The following is a 20292-nucleotide window of genomic DNA, read 5'->3' as shown; positions in this document are numbered from 1 at the left end:
ACTTTAGTAATTGTGACTTTAGTAATTGTGACTAGTAATTGTGACTTTAGTAATTGTGACTTTAGTAATTGTGACTTTAGCAATTGTGACTTTAGCAATTGTGACTTTAGTAATTGTGACTTTAGTAATTGTGACTTTAGTAATTGTGACTTTAGCAATTGTGACTTTAGCAATTGTGACTTTAGTAATTGTGACTTTAGCAATTGTGACTTTAGCAATTGTGACTTTAGCAATTATGACTTTAGTAATTATGACTTTCGTAATTGTGACTTTAGTAATTGTGACTTTAGCAATTGTGACCAGTAATTATGACTTTAGTAATTGTGACTTTAGCAATTGTGACTTTAGTAATTGTGACTTTAGTAATTGTGACTTTAGCAATTGTGTCTTTAACAATTGTGACTTCAGTAATTATGACTTTAGCAATTGTGACTTCAGTAATTATGACTTTAGTAATTGTGACTTTAGTAATTGTGACTTTAGCAATTGTGACTTTAACAATTGTGACTTCAGTAATTATGACTTCAGTAATTGTGACTTTAGCAATTGTGACTTCAGTAATTATGACTTTAGTAATTGTGACTTTAGCAATTGTGACTTCAGTAATTATGACTTTAGTAATTGTGACTTTAGCAATTGTGACTTTAGTAATTGTGACTTTAGTAATTGTGACTTTAGCTATTGTGACTTTAGCAATTATGACTTTAGTAATTATGACTTTCGTAATTGTGACTTTAGTAATTGTGACTTTCGCAATTGTGACCAGTAATTATGACTTTAGTAATTGTGACTTTAGCAATTGTGACTTTAACAATTGTGACTTCAGTAATTATGACTTTAGTAATTGTGACTTTAGCAATTGTGACTTTAGTAATTGTGACTTTAGTAATTGTGACTTTAGTAATTGTGACTTTAGCAATTGTGACTTTAGCAATTGTGACTTTTGTAATTGTGACTTTAGCAATTGTGACTTCAGTAATTATGACTTTAGTAATTGTGACTTTAGCAATTGTGACTTCAGTAATTATGACTTTAGTAATTGTGACTTTAGCAATTGTGACTTCAGTAATTATGACTTTAGTAATTGTGACTTTAGTAATTATGACTTCAGTAATTGTGACTTCAGTAATTATGACTTTAGTAATTGTGACTTCAGTAATTATGACTTTAGTAATTGTGACTTCAGTAATTGTGACTTCAGTAATTATGACTTTAGTAATTGTGACTTTAGTAATTATGACTTCAGTAATTGTGACTTTAGCAATTGTGACTTTAGTAATTGTGACTTTAGTAATTGTGACTTTAGTAATTGTGACTTTAGCAATTGTGACTTTAGCAATTGTGACTTTTGTAATTGTGACTTTAGCAATTGTGACTTCAGTAATTATGACTTTAGTAATTGTGACTTTAGCAATTGTGACTTCAGTAATTATGACTTTAGTAATTATGACTTCAGTAATTGTGACTTCAGTAATTGTGACTTTAGCAATTGTGACTTTAGGAATTGTGACTTTAGCAATTGTGACTTTAGCAATTGTGACTTTAGCAATTGTGACTTTAGCAATTGTGACTTTAGCAATTGTGGCTTTAGTAATTGTGACTTTAGTAATTGTGACTTTAGCAATTGTGACTTTAGCAATTGTGACTTTAGCAATTGTGACTTTTGTAATTGTGACTTTAGCAATTGTGACTTCAGTAATTATGACTTTAGTAATTGTGACTTTAGCAATTGTGACTTCAGTAATTATGACTTTAGTAATTATGACTTCAGTAATTGTGACTTTAGCAATTGTGACTTTTGTAATTGTGACTTTAACAATTGTGACTTCAGTAATTATGACTTTAGTAATTGTGACTTTAGCAATTGTGACTTTAGTAATTGTGACTTTAGCAATTGTGACTTTAGCAATTGTGACTTTAACAATTGTGACTTCAGTAATTATGACTTTAGTAATTGTGACTTTAGCAATTGTGACTTTAGTAATTGTGACTTTAGCAATTGTGACTTCAGTAATTATGACTTTAGTAATTGTGACTTTAGCAATTGTGACTTCAGTAATTATGACTTTAGTAATCATGACTTCAGTAATTGTGACTTCAGTAATTGTGACTGACCATCTGGATGGTTGGCAGTTGTGAGAAGAACCAGCAGAGAGGTGAAAGATTGAAGCAAGGTTTGAAAGTACCGTTTCCACACCACGTCGTCCTCACGGTCCTGCAAGCGCACAACCACAACGGTAGCGTTTCAAATCATGGCTCTCACACCACGATCGTCTGTTCGTCCATTAATGCTTGAAATTTTGCGTGAACACCTTCGCCATCACAAGGGTACTTTCTCCCTCGTCGCAAGCTGCGCTTCAACAGGCCAACACCTTTTCGGGTGTGTGCTTCCAAGCGGCCCCTCGATGGCTCCAACAAAAGATGGCTGCTTACGGCAACCTCAGGACCAACGAACGATGCACCGGGTGTCCGACAAGATTGTATTATTACTCCGCGCACGCAAAGTGAAAAGCGGGGTTAAGCAGTTCATTCACAAACATCAGTTTATGGTCGAGGAACAACTTGATCTCGATTGAATGTTCGATTTTGAACATGAATCGGAAAACGAACCTCCGCTTTCTCTGTACTTTGGCTCTGAATTTGTCCCGATCGCGCAGGTACACAGAAGAGTAAGATAATATTTATATTCTGTTTCTCTGTCTGTCAAACAAAATTTTAAATCATGCCAAACAGGAAACCTACTGTTTTTACGGACATCATGAAGGACACAAACAAGAGGCACGGATAACCAATGTAACGTGTTAGATCGGGTGATGTATTCGTCGCTGTGTCAACAACGGTAAACTTCCGATAATTATGATCAATATTTTTTGTACCTTTTAAAAATCGTTATTCCATTACCTCCTTCACCTAATGTGGATGGAGGTTTATGTTTTCACCCCTTTCTGTTTGTTTGTTACTTGGCAAAAAAAAAAAATTGACAAGTATGTTGGCAAAAAATATTGTACTCCAGGTTGTGTGTGTGTGTTTGTTTGTGTGTGTGTGTTTGTGTGTGTGTGTATGTATGTGTGTGTGTGTGTGTATGTGTTTGTTTGTGTGTGTGTGTGTGTGTGTGTGTGTGTGTGTGTGTGTGTGTGTGTATGTATGTATGTATCTGTGTGTGTATGTGTGTTTTTGTTTTTGTGTGTGTGTGTGTGTGTGTGTGTGTGTGTGTGTATGTATCTGTGTGTGTATTTGTTTGTTTTTGTTTTTGTGTGTGTGTATGTGTTTGTTTGTGTGTGTGTGTGTGTGTGTGTGTGTGTGTGTGTGTGTGTGTGTGTGTATGTGTTTGTTTATGTGTTTTTGTGTGTGTATTTGTGTTTGTTTTTGTGCGTGTTTGTGTGTGTGTGTTTGTGTGTGTGTATATTTGTCTGTCCGCTCTTGGCGACTTATACTTACCGACACTTCTACTGATAACTTATATCTCAGAACACTTATACTTACCGACAGGTCACAATTTTAAACAGATCTTTACGAAATTTCACCAAATGGTAGTTGGTGGTCAGACAGAATCCTATTTGTTTTTCCAGTCAAAAGGTCAACAACCGTTGCAAGTTTCTAAAATCCTGAACTTTTCATCCGATTAACTTAATTTTAGACGATTTGCATATCAGGTCACTTAATTCAACCACCAATGATTTTTGAGGTCAAAAGGATGCTCGACTACTTTGTTCTCTTATGCCAAGTGTCGCTCTGCGTGAGTTTTCATTTGTTTGTTTGTGAAAAGGATATCTCAAAAAGTTGTATACGGATTCGGACAAAATTTGACGGAGAGGTTGCGTATGTGACAAGACCAAATCGATTCGAGTTTGGTGAAGATCTGAATATGGATTCGGATACGATAGTTATTTAATTTTTAAGTGATTCTTCACCATTGAGAGATCGGGCCAAAAATGATATATAACAGGATATTAAAAAAAGTTATGGACGCGTGGGGTCGGTGACAAGAACAAGTCGATTGGATTTTGGTTCTGGTCCGAATCCAGATCCGACCTATCAGTGGGATGCAAAACATAAACCGTTCAGCCTGGTGGAGGTATTCGCTCTACCGAGTGCTCTTCTATTTTCAATTGAATTGTGTACTTGAATACCGCAGAACACATATCGCCTTTTTGTCACTTTCAAAACCCTCCGTTTAGCAGGACTTGGCCAAAATAGTAATGCCTTGAGGGCAGAGCAAGTATGGTGAAAACGGAGATAATCAGCATTCTCACCATCATGCCCCGAGGGCAGCACAACTGTTTGAGATTCTGCATTCAGACAAATATGGCGGCGCGTAGCTCTGTGTGTGTCTACCATCACCGCCTGTTATGGAAGAATCACGACCAAAACAAACTAGATCGTGCTTGGAAACACAAAGCAAGAGTTTAAGACTCTACCCATGTCCCCATGTCCTTTTTCTCAAAACTGTGTGGGGTAAGGTAAGCTAAGGTGGTCTATGAATTTTCTAGTTTACTATATGGTTGTTAACAAAGGGAGACTGATAACAAACAAACAAGAGCAGACAAAGGGAATCGATTATTGTGTTGGTTGCTATGAAAGACAATCTAGTAGTGATGACTTGCAATGCTGAAGGCCTGGTGGGAAGACCACGTAAGGGATGAGACCGTTTGTTGTTCGCAAAGATTTTGATTTTTAAAGTGCCCATTTTTCGTTGGTGGTTTTACGGTATCAGTAGGTTTATGAAATGCCGGCGTGAGGCCGAGGGCAAGGAAGAATTGTGATAAATATCGAAATTTTTATACTTAGGGTAAGAGTGATATGAAATGGTAAGTAGTGATATGCTAAATTATAAATTTATAAATAATTGTATAAATATTATATTTTATAAATTATATATGATTATATAATTACATAAATATTAAATAGTGATGTACTAAATTATAAATGTCTAAATAATTATATAAATATTAAATAGTGATGTACTAAATTATAAATGTCTAAATAATTATATAAATATTAAATAGTGATGTACTAAATTATAAATTTCGAAATAATGACATAAATATTAAATAGTGATGTACTAAATTATAAATTTCTAAATAATTATATCAACATTAAATAGTGATGTACTAAATTATAAATTTCTAAATAATTATATAAATAATATATTTCATAAATTATATATAAAATTATATAAATAATTACATGAATATTAAAGTGATATACGAAATTATGAATTTCTAAAGAATTAGCCGAAAGCACCCGGCGTTGCCCGGGTTCTTTTTGAATGAATTTACTACTATAATTCAGCTTTTACTCATGGCCGTAGAAGATTGACTACTATAATTTAGCTCAGCTTTTAATTGCGAAATGGGCCCAGCCCGGCCGAAGCGACCTCGACCGGCCTCGCCACCAAGCCTATAACCTTCCCGGGGCCCGTCCCGACATTTTTTGTTTCAGAGGTTTCCTCCTGTCTTTCACCGTTCAGGAGATTAGCGCGTGCAGACAAACAAACAAAAAACAAACAAAAACTTTTATCTATATATAGACTAGCCGAAAGCACCCGGCGTTGCCCGGGTTCTTTTTGAATGAATTTACTACTATAATTCAGCTTTTACTCGCGGCCGTATAAGATTGACTGTTCAGCTTTTAATTGCGAAATTGGCCCGGCCAAGGTGGGCCTTGACCGGTCTCGGAAACCTCGCCTAAAACCTTCCCATGGCCCGTCCCGACATTTTTTGTATTGGAGGTTTCCTCCTATCTTTCACCGTTCAGGAGATTAGCTTGCGCAGACAAACAATCTCGCGAGATCACGGCGAGGTCACGTCTTTTCGAAGCTGCTCCATGCGCTCACGCTTTCGAAGCTAAGTGATATTTCTCAATTGTGTTTTTGTCGAGACTGTATCTATCTTTCGGTGTATGTACCTACAGCGTATCTTTTGGAAAATTTTCGGTGCTAATTTTTCGTTCATGTATACACAATCGTCGGTTAATGGTATCGAGTATTCTGCGGCCTAGTACTCGTAGGCTTAGACTACCGTACCGTCTGAGACCTTGTGGTTTGTTTTTCTCTCAGCGATTCGTCGAATGCGCTGAAATTATTTTCGTTCTCTGTTTCGTACCAGTCGTTCACCCCGTACCTCCTTGTTTAATATCTGTACTCACAAAAATAAAAAATAAAAATAAAAACCCAAAAAAATATTTCCTTCCCAGGTCTTATTCGTTTATTTGTTGTTCTTTTTGTTTGTTCGTTCTTCGTTCGCGATCACGCGGTTAGAAATGTATAATCTCTCCCCTGAACAACTATTTTCTCTCATATATTATAACACCCTTTTCTTCTTTTCCTACAAAAGGATGCTTTCGTCTTGCTCACCAAATCTATTCATTCCAAAAAATATATATAATACCATCTCTTACAGTTCCTCCTTTCTACATTCCATAAACTATCCAGAACTCCATCCCTCCTCCAGTGTCCTCAAACGTATTTTTGACTCGAAGGTCTCAAACTCATTTTGCAAAAAATGTTCGTTTCCCATGAATCGTACACTTTTCAAAATCCAATCTCATCCCTCCCCTCCAAATCCTCCCCATCACCCATCCCTTTCAAATCTCCCCCCTTGCCCCTTCCCTCCCCTCCCTCCTAAACTCCCCCCTCACCCCTCCCCTCCGAGACTCTCCCTCGCTCCTCCCCTCCTAGACTCCCCTCTCACCCCTCCTCCTCAAAGCATCCTCCCTGCTTCTTCCTCCTTCCAACTTTCACCTTCATCTCCCCAAACCTCCTGCCTTGCTCTTCCCCCTCCTCAAATAACACCTCACTGTGCCTCACCCAATCTCCATCAAACCTTTTGTCTGCCCCATTCTTCCCTTTCTCCAAGCTATTCTGAAATCTCTGACACACCTTCAACAGCTCTCCCTACCTCTTCCTCCTCTTCCACATCTTACCCTACCCCTCCCCCCCCCCTGTTCTGGACCCGATGCTCCCCCTTCCTCTTCATTAACGGTATGGACCTCAAACATCCGGGGCCTTCGCTCAAACTTGACTGACCTCTCCATACAGGTTGCTTCTGACAAACCAGATGTGATCTGCTTAACAGAAACTTTCCTCCTTCATGATGTCTCTGATGCCTTGGTATCTCTCCCAGGTTACTCCCTCCTCCGGTATGATAGACCTGAGCCTCGTCCTGGAGGTGGGGTTGCTATCTTTATAAAAAACTCTCTTCCTCACTCGCCCTCCACTGCCCTCTCTCCACCTCACCCCCAGGAATACCTTTGGCTACGGCTTCCCCTTCGCTCCCACCTTTTGTTCATATGTGTGTTGTACCGTCCACCAATCAGCGATGACTCCATCTACATCTCACTGTCTGATAATATGGACCAACTTCTATCTACCCATCCCAACTCTCTCTTCCTCATATGTGGTGATTTCAATTGTCACCATGCCAGTTGGCTGGGTGTGGGTACCTCTCTCACCAGCCATGGCTCTTCAGCAAAGGACTTCTGCGACTCACTGGGACTGACACAATCTGTCAATTTCCCGACCCGGATCTCAGTCAACGGAGCATCTTCTCTTCTGGATTTGGTTATGACAAACTTCCCTGAAAATGTCTGCTGCTCTTCTTCTGCTCCAATCGGCTCATCTGATCATGTGCTTGTCAAAGTGGACATCTCTCTGACCATTCTCAGAGAGCCTCCTCAGCGTCGACGAGTCTGGCATTTCACTCAGGCCAACTGGCACGGTCTTCAAGCAGCCATCAATCATCTGGACTGGTCTCCCATCTCTACCGCCTCTGACATCAACTCATCCTGGGAATTCTTTCAAAGTAAATTGCTCTCTCTCATGCACAGATTTATACCATCTCGTCTTCAGTTGTCATACCCTTCCTCCCGTCCATGGTACACGGAATCTTGTGGTGAGGCTGTTGCCCTGAAACAACTTGCTTTCGTCTCCTGGAAAGCAAATCCAACGGAAGGAAATCTCATTTCCTTTCACAAAGCCCGAAACAAGTGTGTGTCCACCCTCAGGAGAGCCAGGAAACAATATCTCACCATTCTCAAGACCGAACTCTCTTATCTGTCTCCCTCTTCCAAATCCTGGTGGCGTCTGGTCAAATCTGTTTCTGGTGTTTGTTCCCCCTCCATCCCCTCCCTCACCTCAAACGGCTTAACGGCTGACTCCGCACGTGAAAAAGCTGAATGCCTCAACTCTGTGTTTGCCTCTAAATCTTGTGTCCCAAACCCATCCCTCTCTGTACCCACCGTACCCAGTCGTACCCAGCTGCTCCTGGACTCTGTGTCCTTTCCTCCTGACAAGGTGGAAAAGTTTCTGTCAACCCTCGACTCTGATTCTGCAACTGGTCCTGACGGAATCAGCCCACGGGTCCTAAAACCATGTTCTTCTGCTCTTTCACTCCCTCTTTCTGTTCTCTTCACCCTCTCTTTTGCTCAAGGTCATCTGCCATCTGCTTGGAAATCAGCCAACATCACCGCTTTGCACAAAAAAGGTGCAAAAACAGATCCCAGCAACTACAGACCAATCAGCCTTCTCCCAATTATCAGCAAAGTCATGGAATCCATCATTGCTTCAGATATTAAATCTTTCCTCTTCTCCAATGGCTTGATCTCTGATCATCAATTTGGTTTCAGACCTGGTCACTCTACTCTGGACATGCTGCTTCTGCTTTCTCAACAATGGATGGAGGTCCTCAACGCCAAACAGGAAATTAGAGCTGTCTCCCTTGACATTTCACGTGCCTTCGATACGGTCTGGCACCCTGCTCTGCTCTCCAAACTCTCCTCCTTTGGTATCCATGGAAATCTCCACGCATGGCTGGCGGACTTCCTCTCTGGTCGTAGTCAACGTGTGGCCCTGAATGGGTTTCTCTCATCTCCTCTTCCTGTTCAGGCTGGAGTTCCCCAAGGTAGTGTTCTGGGCCCTGTGCTTTTTCTGGTCTTCATCAATGATCTCTCTGACTCTCTTGAAAATCCTCTCTATCTCTTTGCTGACAACTCTACTCTCTGTCGCTCCATTCCTCATCCCTCAGATCGGCAGTCTGCAGCCTCCTCACTCTCTGCAGACCTGGACAAAATCACAGACTGGTCAAACAAGTGGAACATGTCTTTCAATCCTGACAAATCTCACACTCTTACAATGTCTCTCCGAAAGGACCGACTGGACAACCCTCCCATCTACTTTCTCAACAATCCTCTCCAAGAAGTTCTGTCGCTCAAGCTTTTGGGTCTCACTATCTGCCATGATCTTTCTTGGGAAAACCACATTTCCAAGCTGGCCTCCAAAGCCAGTCGCCGACTGGGCATCCTCCGTCGTGCGAAGTCCTTCCTTGGCACACCTGAGCTCCTCACCACATACAAGGCTTTCATCCGCAGCTCAATGGAATACTGTTCCCCCCTCTGGGCTGGTGCTCCTGCCTCACACCTTGCTCGGCTTCACGCTGTTGAGGCCAAAGCTTTCAGAATCATTGGAATCTCCTGCGATGTAGTCAACGCCCAGGGCCTTTCACTCACTCACCGCAGGCAGGTTGGTGGTCTTTCTGTCTTCTACCGACTCCTCTCCGGCCTTGCCCCCCCAGCTCTCTCTGTGCTCTGTCCCCCCAATATTCCTTCAGGTCGCACAAGATCTGCCTGCAACCCTCTTATGGTTAAACTGCCAAAGTCTAGGCTCTCTGCTCACCTTCACTCTTTCATTCCCCTTTTCTCCCGCCTCTGGAACAAACTCCCCCACTCCCTTCAATCCCACTCCTCCCTCCAGGTCTTTAAAACAGCTGTTCACCACCATCTCTTATCTTCCCCCATCGAAAACCTTGATCTTTTCTACCCCCGGTAATTCACCCCAGAGTCCTTGCAGTGTTCATATGTTTTAATCCTCTCCCACCTCCCCCCAAGTCCTCCCGATGTCCCTGCTCTCAAATGTTGTGTTTGTGTCCTTCCCCTTCTTCCCCCTCTCTTTTGTGTCCTCCCCCCTCTCTCCCCATCTTGTCTGCCGCTCCCCTTGTTTTTTGTGTTTTGTGTGTCGGTTTGTCTTTTTGTGTGATTAATGTTTGCTCTTTCACGAGCCTCGATCTTGTATACAAAAAAAAAAAAAAAAAAAAAAAAAAAAACACATAAACAAACAAACAAAAACTTTCTTTTATATATATATAGATTATATAAATAATTACATAAATATTAAAGTGAGATACTAAATTATAAATTTATAAATAATTACATTAATATTAAATAGTGATAAACTAAGTTAGAAATTTTGCCAGTGTGTGCCCCGGTTTAGAATAGGTACACCGTATCCCTGCGTGTTGCAAGAGGCGACCAAAGGGTTGGCGTCAGGAAGGGAATCCGGCCATAAAAACATTGCCTCAAAAAGGGAACCATGACAATTGTCATGGGGCCCGCAAGGCTAACCCCCCCCCCCCCCCCCCCCTCTAGCAGGGAAAATGGCCTTAAAAAGGGAATTTTTGGTTTTTTTAATATGAAACTAGCGAGGTACCTGTGCCACGCACGGGTGGGAGGCCATAAACAAACAGACAATGCAGAAACGGTGAATGCCAAAGCATGAAACCAAAAAATTCCACATTCCTATGCCACCTGCAGTCGAACATCAAGCATGGACAGCAGTTTCGTGAAAGACTTGGGTAAAAAAAAAAACAAAAAAAAAAACGACGAATGGGAAACCATGGAAGCAATAAATTCCACATTCCTGTGCCACCTGAAGTCGAACATCAAGCATGGACAGCAGGTTCGTGAAGGACTTCCACGAAAAACGTACCCGTTTGAATGGTTCCATACCCAATCAATGGCGAATCTGCATATGGTGATCCGCGAATGTCACGCTTGGAAAGTAGAAACCGTGATGCCATTTCGTCATTCACTTGAACTCAATATCTTTTTTCATTCCAAACAGCATAACACCAATTACAAATTAAATAGCATTAATATAAAAAAATTAACTTTTAACAACATTCATGACAAAAAAAAAAAAATTTAAATCCTGATGTGAAGTTCTGTACCGTTGGGTGAATACAATTGCGAATTCAAAATCGTAATTGTATTCACTCAATTCCAAACGTCATTCCAATCATAAATTGATACTTTAACAAAATACTGTTTTAAATGACGATTGTATTGAGATATTATCAAACCAGCTCATTGCCGTCATCTGGCCACTTCCAGATTCGCAGCAGGTTCGTATTGAGTTAAGTTCAAAATCATAATTTTATTGGGGATTTTTTGAAACCTCTTACCTACCTTAGAACATCCGCTGGGACCCCAAAACGTTCCACAGGTTTGGCGGGGCTAGTCCCAAAACTGAGGGAGTAATTTGGGGATGGACAGACGGATGGACGGACACTCCTGTTTTATAATATAGATGATACATTTATAAATAATTATATAAATATTATATTTCATATATTATATATAATTACTAGTGGGGCGGCTTAGCCCAAATATTCAAAAGAATTGTGCATTTTGTGAAACAAGCACCAAATTTGGCACAAATGTACATTAATATGTTGCGAACATTTTCAGATATTGGGCCACTTGAAATTCCGTAATTTTTTTTTTCAAATTTTTTCAAATTTCGTAATTTCAAATTTTTCGGGTGACACCGTCACAATTTCGGTCTTCGAGGCCGGCCGATAGGCAAAGTGTGACCGGAAGGGACGAGGTTCTCCTGACCACGTGGCCCTCGATCTGGGAAGCGAGAGGCGTTCCATTAGTGGACGCGCCCCTCACGCCCGACTTTTGGGCGGCCCCGGCAGGCCGTTTGTTTTGACGTTCCGTGACAGGCCCCGCACCCCCACCTCCGGGCCGACCGGAAGCTTGTGCTGAGTACATCATACCTGAACAACTCAGTGAGGCAGAACACAGCAGTGCACACCAGGGTGACCCCTTCAGTGCATAAACCAATTAACCTGTCCACTGCAGGGCATATAGAAATGAAGTTATTTTCTGCATATAATAATAATTATATAAGTTCAGTTCTATATAACAATTTCTGTTATCACCACTACCACTACAACTACCACTACTACAAGCTTTGTCTGGAATTTTGTGGACTAACAGACAAACAGACATACAGACAAGCTGGGATCAAAACATTACCTCCTTCCACCATTGAGTGTAGAGGTAAACATCATGGAAATTATATCATGCCCTAGATTTAATTCATGCTTACCCGTGTATTTGCTTCACTGGTTCACAAGGTCTTTTGCATACATGTAATTCAGACTCTCGTCTTCATTGCTGACCACACAATGTTCGCAACATATTAATGTACATTTGTGCCAAATTTGGTGCTTGTATCACAAAATGCACAATTCTTTTGAATATTTGGGCTAAGCCGCCCCACTATATCGGCCGGCCTCGAAGACCGAAATTGTGACGGTGTCACCCGAAAAATTTGAAATTACGAAATTTGAAAAAATTTGAAAAAAAAAATTACGGAATTTCAAGTGGCCCAATATCTGAAAATGTTCGCAACATATTAATGTACATTTGTGCCAAATTTGGTGCTTGTATCACAAAATGCACAACAGGTTTGCTATGCTGCTACACTATACATAAATAATTCCATAAATATTAAATAGTGAAATACGAAATTATAAATTTATAAATAATTATATAAAAATATTTCATAAATTATATATAATTATATAAATAATTACATAAATACACTACATGACCAAAAGTATGTGGACACCCGAACATCACACATCTCATTCCAAAATCATGGGCATTAATATGGAGTTGGTCCCCCCTTTGCTGCTATAACAGCCTCCACTCTTCTTGGAAGGCTTTCCACTAGATGTCGGCACATTGCTGCGGGGATTTGCTTCCATTCATAAGTGAGTCACAAGAGCATTAGTGAGGTCGGGCACTGATGTTGGGCGATTAGGCCTGGCTCACAGTCGGCGTTCCAATTCATCCCAATGGTGTTTGATGGGGTTGAGGTCAGGGCTCTTTTCAGGCCAGTCAAGTTCTTCCACACCAATCTCGACAAACCATTTCTGGATGGACATCGCTTTGTGCATGGGGGCATTATCATGATGAAACAGGAAAGGGCCTTCCCCAAACTGTTGCCACAAAGTTGGAAGCACACAATCGTCGAGAATGTCATTGTATGCTGTAGCATTAGGATTTCCGTTCACTGGAACTTAGAGGCCTAGCTCGAACCATAAAAAACAGCCTCAGACCATTATTCCTCCTCCACCAAACTTTACAGTTGGCACTATGCATTCGGGCAGGTGGTGTTCTCCTGGCATCCGTCAAACCCAGATTCGTCCGTCAGACTGCCAGATGGTGAAGCGTGATTCATCACTCTAGAGAATGCGTTTCCACTGCTCCAGAGTCCAATGGCGGCGAGCTTTACACCACTCCAGCCAATGCTTGGCATTGCACATGGTGATCTTAGGCTTCTGTGCGGCTGCTCAGCCGTGTAAACCCATTTCATGAAGCTCCTGATGAACAGTTGTTGTGCTGACGTTGCTTCCAGAGGCAGTTTGGAACTCGGCAGTGAGTATTGCAACCGAGGACAGACGATTTTTACGCGCTATGCGCTTCAGCACTCGGCAGTCCCGTTCTGTAAGCTTGTGAGGCCTACCACTTCGCGGCTGAGCTGTTGTTGCTCCTAGACGTTTCAACTTCACAATAACAGCACTTACAGTTGACTGGAGCAGCTCTAGCAGGGCCGAAATTTGACGAACTGACTTGTTGGAAAGGTGGCATCCTATGACGGTGCCACGTTGAAAGTCACTGAGTTCTTCAGTACGGCCCATTCTCCTGCCAATGTTTTTCTATGGAGACTGCATGGCTGTGTGCTTGATTATATATACCTGTCAGCAATGGGTGTGGCTGAAATAGCCGAATCCACTAATTACAACTTGTGTCCACATACTTTTGGTCATGTGGTGTATTAAATAGTGATATACTAAATTATAAATTTATAAATAATTATATAAATATTATAGTTAATAAATTATATATAATTATATAAATAATTACATGAATATTAAATAGTGATATACTGAATTATAAATTTATAAATAATTATATAAATATTGAATTGTGATATACTTGTTGATGATATTGAGGAAGTAATTGGAGATTTCAAACAGCGAGAGGTTTGATTCCAACCGGAATGATGAATTTTATTCTGACAAGGAATGAAGTGCTTTTTAAAATTACTTTATTTTACTTCGATCTAAGACTCATGGACTAGCTTGTTCATAATTCACATGGAGGACAAGGACAATAGGAGATAGCGGTGCACTTTAACATGAATCACAAAGGCACTAGTCGACAATGGACTAGTCCAATGAAGAATGGACGTACCCAAACATAAGGTAGTTGGGGTTTGCACCTGGTGAACTGGTATAATTAGCCATTGTTTTTGATGGGAAGACGAACAGGCCAATCCCTGAGGTATAATGTATTTGGGGTGGTGTATTTGAGGTGGTGTTGGATGATGGTACCTTTCCTTTTTGGAAGAACAGGATTGCCAGCATTGTGAAGAAGTATAGATGGAAAGACAGCAGCATCATCACCCTGAGAATGAGAAACTTTCATGAGTTTCGTACGTGATGATGTCTCCTCTTCACACGACCTCTCCTCCGCCCCCCCCCCCCCCGTCCCAACTCCCACCCACAACCTTAACCACAACCACGTTTCACGATAGGTCACTTTTAATTGTCCTCTGGCCTGCATGAAACTTGATACAGCGTAGCCCGTAGGACAATGCCTGTCTGTATGTATGTATGTATGTATGTATGTATGTATGACAGTTTTACAAAACCGCTCAGAGGCAATGGCAACCACCATATAGGTCCCTTAGTGTAGCTATTTCCATAGTGTAGCATTATCATAGCTCCTTCCCTTTGTGTAGTGGGATAGAGTATATTCGTGCGTGGCAGCCTCAGGCCCCTAAAGTTTGAGGGTAACTGAGGCTACCCCCCCCCCTAGTGGACTCGAAACCCAGGGCCATGTATGTATGTATGCATGTATGTATGTATGTATGTATGGATATCCCTTCCGCCGGCATTCTGTGGGTTTATTCTCTTTAAAATTCGTTTTCTCTGCCACCGTTGGTCCGATTGACACAAAATTTTCACCATAGGTGCAACGCCTCCTGTAGAACTTTTAAAATAATTATGACGTCATAGGTCACGTGGTACAGGCGCCATTTTGGAAAAACCGAAAAACTTTGCACCTGTATCTCCAAAACTGCACCATGGAAAAAATTGAAAGGTGGCTCATTCTAAAGTACTCCGCATAGGGAATAACATATGTTAGTGGTGATGTCATAGGTGCCTTCATTATGACGTCATAAATTGATAAGTAGAACTGTTGATCCAATCAGTATGAAAATTATTGAGCGTGATCTAGGGATAAATTGGTCAGAAAAAAAAGATGACGTCATCAGTCATGTGGTTCGGCAGCCATATTGTTACAGTGTGAACACAGTCTGGAACAGCGTTTGTCTGTCCGTCCGGTGTATGTATTTATGTCCCTCACAAATGTCCACCAATCAGAGCTGAGGATCTGGTCACATGACAGGGGGACAGCAGATCCTGCACTCAGCATATCCAAGCCCAGGGCTACGCTGTTGTTAAGACTACCGATGGTCTTTTTTTTTTCTTTTTTTTTTCCATAAATTCCCCCTTCCACCTCTTTTGTTTCCTGCAGGTCATTCAGCTGAACCGAATTTACAAGAGTTGTACAACATTCTGGCTGAATGGGCAGACAACAACAACTTGTGAATATACGAGTGAAGACACATCAATGGTGTCCGCCATATTGTTTTCAGGTACAGTGAGCTGTATAAACTTTCCAAACTTGTCAGGTCACTTCCCTCTTTCAGGCCCTTTACCTCAGTATATCAGGTATGGTGTAGCCGATGCATTTCAGAATCTTTTTCATATGCGAGGAGTTCTCGAGCAAGAAGAAGGGACGAAGGATTCGTCGAACACGAATCGTCTGCGTCCACAACCGTACACGGAATAACGAGCACAACAGCAGTGGATAAAACATGCAGGTAAGGACAAGGTGTAATATGCATGCATCAAAAGGAAGTGTTTTTACAGGTGCGGTACAAGTTCGTCAAACCGACAAGCGTATGCCTCACCTCTTTGCAGACGTACGAGATGGAGATTCCCCAGTCAATGAGAGAGACCGCAATGCACAAAAGGTACACCTGTAACCAGTGGGAACGAGCTACGCCATCCATTTGCACCAAGGCCACCTGCAGGCAATCGTTTGATGGTCACGTCCTTTCGGACCACAATCCAGTCCGAAACGAGATCATTTGACACTGCACACTGAGGATTTGCCTGCATTGTAGTACAGTATTACAGGTATAAACAATCAGGTTGGCGAGGTAGACGCAATTGTGGATGAACCTTGAGAGCAAGATTTAGGAGGAAGATCAGAAGACAAATGGCCTCGAACGTCTCCAGGGCACCACATGGTATATCGAAGGTCATCAGGTTCGGCTTTTCGATGAAGGCAAGAAAGAGGATTATTGCAGTGGCTCCTCTCAGTGTCCTGGTGCAAAAGAAAGGAGCATGTACCTGGCGAAATGAGTCTCGTGAAGGATCCTTGGACAAAAACAAAGTAAACAGTTGAGATGGTGCACAGGTAAAAAGAGGTTGTTGTCCGAAATGCAAATACGTAAATCTACGAGAAATGGATGAGGTGTGTGTGTTTGTGTCTGTGTGTGTCTGTGCGTGTCTGTGTGTGTCTGTGCGTGTTTCTATGTGTGTGTGTGTGTGCTGTTGGTTGTTATCTCCATGTTCGGGTTTCAGGAGGTGAAAGAGTCCTCCCAGGACCCAAAGTATCCACCTCTTCTTCGCAAAGGGATCACGGTTCACGGACCAAACTGTTCAACCTTTTCACAGTTTTGGTCCAAGATCTCTTTTCAGGAATCGTCACCGAACCCCGGATTGCCTCCAGTTGTGGTTCATTTGTGGTGATATTCCTGGGGATGGTTTTTAAAATCTCAGTGAGGTTCTTCTTCATCATTCCTTTTGCTCCAATTATCACTGGTACAATTTCGATGCTCTTCAGCTTCCAAGATCTCTGAACCCCTTTTTGAGGTCCTGGTATTTGGTGATTTTCTTGATTTCTGCCTTGTTTAGGCCAAAATCGCTGTGTACTGATATCTCAATCATCAATGCTGTCTTTTCCTTTTTGTGCCTGAGTAAAATGTCCGGATGCAATTGTTTGTTTTCTATGTTCACGCTGGATGGAATCATCAGGTCGTACATGAGCAGGACGGCCTCATTTTCAACGATTGCCCTTGGTTTGTGTTTCCATGAGTTTTCTGGTCCTGGCAAGTTTACAATTTTGCAGATTTGTCAATGAATCCACTTTGCATACTTTGTTATGCCGTTGTGTGTAAAGTTGTTCCGATAGTTTTTTGCATCCCGAGAGCAGGTGACTAGTACTTCCTGTTTCTGTCTTGCAGAATCTACACTTGTCCGTCTGGCTCAGTCCTGCAATCTTTTAAAATCCATTGGTGTAGTGTCCTTGATCTTGAGCACTTATTATGATTTTTTCGCCGTCCCAGTTGAGCTGATCTCTTCTTCACCATTCCAATGAGCCTTCTTTGTCTATCCCCACTCTGTCCAATTTTTTTTTTTGTATTTTCCTGCTCTTTTTTTTCGTTCTTCCAGTTGTTGGTGTATATTTCTTGATATTTCTTTTTATATATTTATTTTCTCTTTTTTTGCAATTGATGGGCCTCTATTTGTTACTGTTTCATTTTCCTGTGCAGCATCTTCTATTTGCACCTGTTTTTGGAAATTCTTTGCAAGGTGATTTAGGGATGTTTTTTCAGGTTTGTTGTGTTCATGCTTGTTTACAAATTGCATCCGATAGTCTGTTGAGCATTTCACATACTCAGCTAGTCCTACACTCGTCACTCTGTGCACCTGGTTGAGTTCCATCAGGCCGCTCCCTCCCTCTCGTCTCGGGATGCACTGGTTTTTGTGGAACATTTTGTGGATGGTAAGGAGTTTTCTTGTTTTGATGTCTCGCTTGTTGATTTCTGATTGGGCCCAGTTTATTATTCTGCAGCTATATCAGAACGCTGGTACTGCGAGCTAGTTTATGGCTTTGATTTTGTTTCTTTGGGAGAGGTATGTTTTCAGGATCAGCTTCGTTCTACGTCGGTATTCCTTGGCGATTATTTTGCACATTTGTTTGTGACATATTTGGTGTCCCTCTTCTACTCCGAGGTATTTGTATGATGCTTCGTTTTCTAACTTCTGTATTGTTGTTTGAAGGTCAATTTTTATGTTGTCTGTTTTTGTTGGTTTACCTTGTACAAATGTGCACTTGGCACACCTGTGTAGCCCAAATTCCATTTGAAGGTCCTCGGAAAACCATTTTACTCGTTTTCGTTGTTCTGTCAATTTTTCGTCATTTGACAAGAAGAGTTTTAAATCATCCATGTATGGTAGATGTGTCACCTTTCCTATTTCTTTGGATGTTGGTCTATTGGTTGTTAGGGTGTATCCGTGTCTTTGTTCATTGATGGGGTTACTTAGTGGGTCCAAAGCCCGACAAAACAAAAGGGGGGAAAGACCGTCTCCCTGGAAGATTCCACGTCATATCTTCACATCTGGTATTTCGATATTCCCTTCCGAGTGCTGTAATTCAAGGTGGTATTCCAGAGCTCCATTCCTTTTCCAATCAGTTTGATTATTTGGGGATTGATTTTGTATATGTGCATGCATTTTATCATCCACGAATGTGGGACACTATCAAAAGCTTTCTTATATTCTATCCAGGCGGTGGATAATTTAGTTTTTCACATTTTGCAATTTTCAAGTTTGGCCTTGTTCAGTAGTAGGTGGTCAATTGTTCCATTACACCCTCTCTCACATCCCTTTTGTTCTGCCTCTAAACCTCCTTGTTGTGTTCGATGACGGTACATCATTTATGTGATGATTCCTGCCGCAGTTTGTATGTGGTTGGTCGGCATGTTATCGGCCGGTATTTGTGGGGAAGTTGGGTTTCCTCCGATTTTGGGATGAGAAAGATGCTCCCTTCTACGAGCTACTCATCCACTGCCTTTTCCTCTTGGATCGGTTCGTTAAATGTCCTGGTGTAGTGATTGTGAAGAGCATCAAGTTGTTTTACCCAGAAATTTGGAAGTGTGTGTGTGTGTGTGTGTGTGTACATGTGAGTGTATGTGTACGTGTGTATTATGGGTGTGTAATGTGTATGTGAGTGTCATGGCACTTGGAAATAACGCTGAAACAATCCAACAATTACATCATCAATTCTACATGTTCGGGTTTTCATGGCATAGCGTGTATTAGATGTATCAACGCCTCCGCATGAAAGTTCCCAATTGGTGTCGCAACCAACTTCCTCCTGCACCATGAACCGTACCACATGTTCGCGTAACTACCTCGCATTTGCACAAGCCTCTGCACCACCTTGTTGTCATGACGACAGCACAAGTACCTGCCGGCTCTGCTGATCACAAACCAACGTCTGAGACATCTTGCACTTGACTGAGTCATTAAAAAAATTGTTCTTTTCGGAAATGTATTGAGTAAACGGCCTTAAGGACATCAATCTCCACCTTTATCTTTGTCTGCACCTCCTCACTTGCTAAAATGAGTCGTTGGTGATGTGCTGCAAGCAATGAATGAGTTAATGAAATGCCAATCGCAATGTATTGCTGAGTGTAATTATTCTGCGGCTGTATGCCAATGGTCAAATGATTGAGGCAATACCATTGGTAGGGCTTTGAGTAGTAGAAGCGATGAATTCTCAACGCCATCACGTCTGTACGATGCGAGAGGGAACGGTACTAGAAGGAGTGAAAAAATAGGGGAAGGTTAAGTTTAGTGGGGGAGGAGGACAAAGGAAAGACAAAAACGAATGACACATAATGGAACACAGGTATCAGGTTATGGGGTTCATTTTCTTCAACCTCTAAGAAGAGGTAGAACTCCCTTCGCCCGCAACCCTTGCTGTAGGTGGAACCCCAGGCCTTGTGTGTACACAGTGTAGCTTGATGTAAAAAAACAACAACAAGACTTGTTATAATGTTCAAATTGTCTTCCCCTTAGGTCGCATGAAACCAACACCCACAATCATGGTGTTAGCTTAACGGTTAAGTTGCCTGGCCTAAGATCTTTGGGTCTTGGGCTCGAGCCCCGTGCCGTTCGATTAACCAACACCAGGTGGGTTGACTCAGCCTGTCATCGTTCCAAGGTCGGAAAAACGAGTACCAGCTTACTGGAAATGGGGGCACTGACTGCATCAGAGGCACAGCCGCACTCG

The 20292-nt window shown here is 41.6% G+C and overlaps 1 protein-coding gene across 1 annotated transcript in view; it reads right to left on the bottom strand.

Annotated features, from left to right (window-relative positions):
• TPCN2 (two pore segment channel 2) overlaps positions 1–20292 on the bottom strand; it is an 88762-nt gene that overhangs the window by 52573 nt on the left and 15897 nt on the right. Inside the window, exons 4-9 of the mRNA XM_068117900.2 lie at positions 19740–19816; positions 16389–16533; positions 16115–16231; positions 15860–15966; positions 14466–14538; positions 2116–2215 (exon numbers count right to left, since the gene is read on the bottom strand). Coding sequence (XP_067974001.2) covers positions 2116–2215; positions 14466–14538; positions 15860–15966; positions 16115–16231; positions 16389–16533; positions 19740–19816 — 619 coding nt within the window. The remainder of the gene's footprint in view (positions 1–2115; positions 2216–14465; positions 14539–15859; positions 15967–16114; positions 16232–16388; positions 16534–19739; positions 19817–20292) is intronic.

Source organism: Myxine glutinosa, chromosome 5 (genome assembly GCF_964187855.1).
Source record: "Myxine glutinosa chromosome 5, kmMyxGlut1.1, whole genome shotgun sequence".
Taxonomy (NCBI): domain Eukaryota; kingdom Metazoa; phylum Chordata; class Myxini; order Myxiniformes; family Myxinidae; genus Myxine; species Myxine glutinosa.
This window is presented reverse-complemented; position numbering and strand designations above follow the sequence as displayed.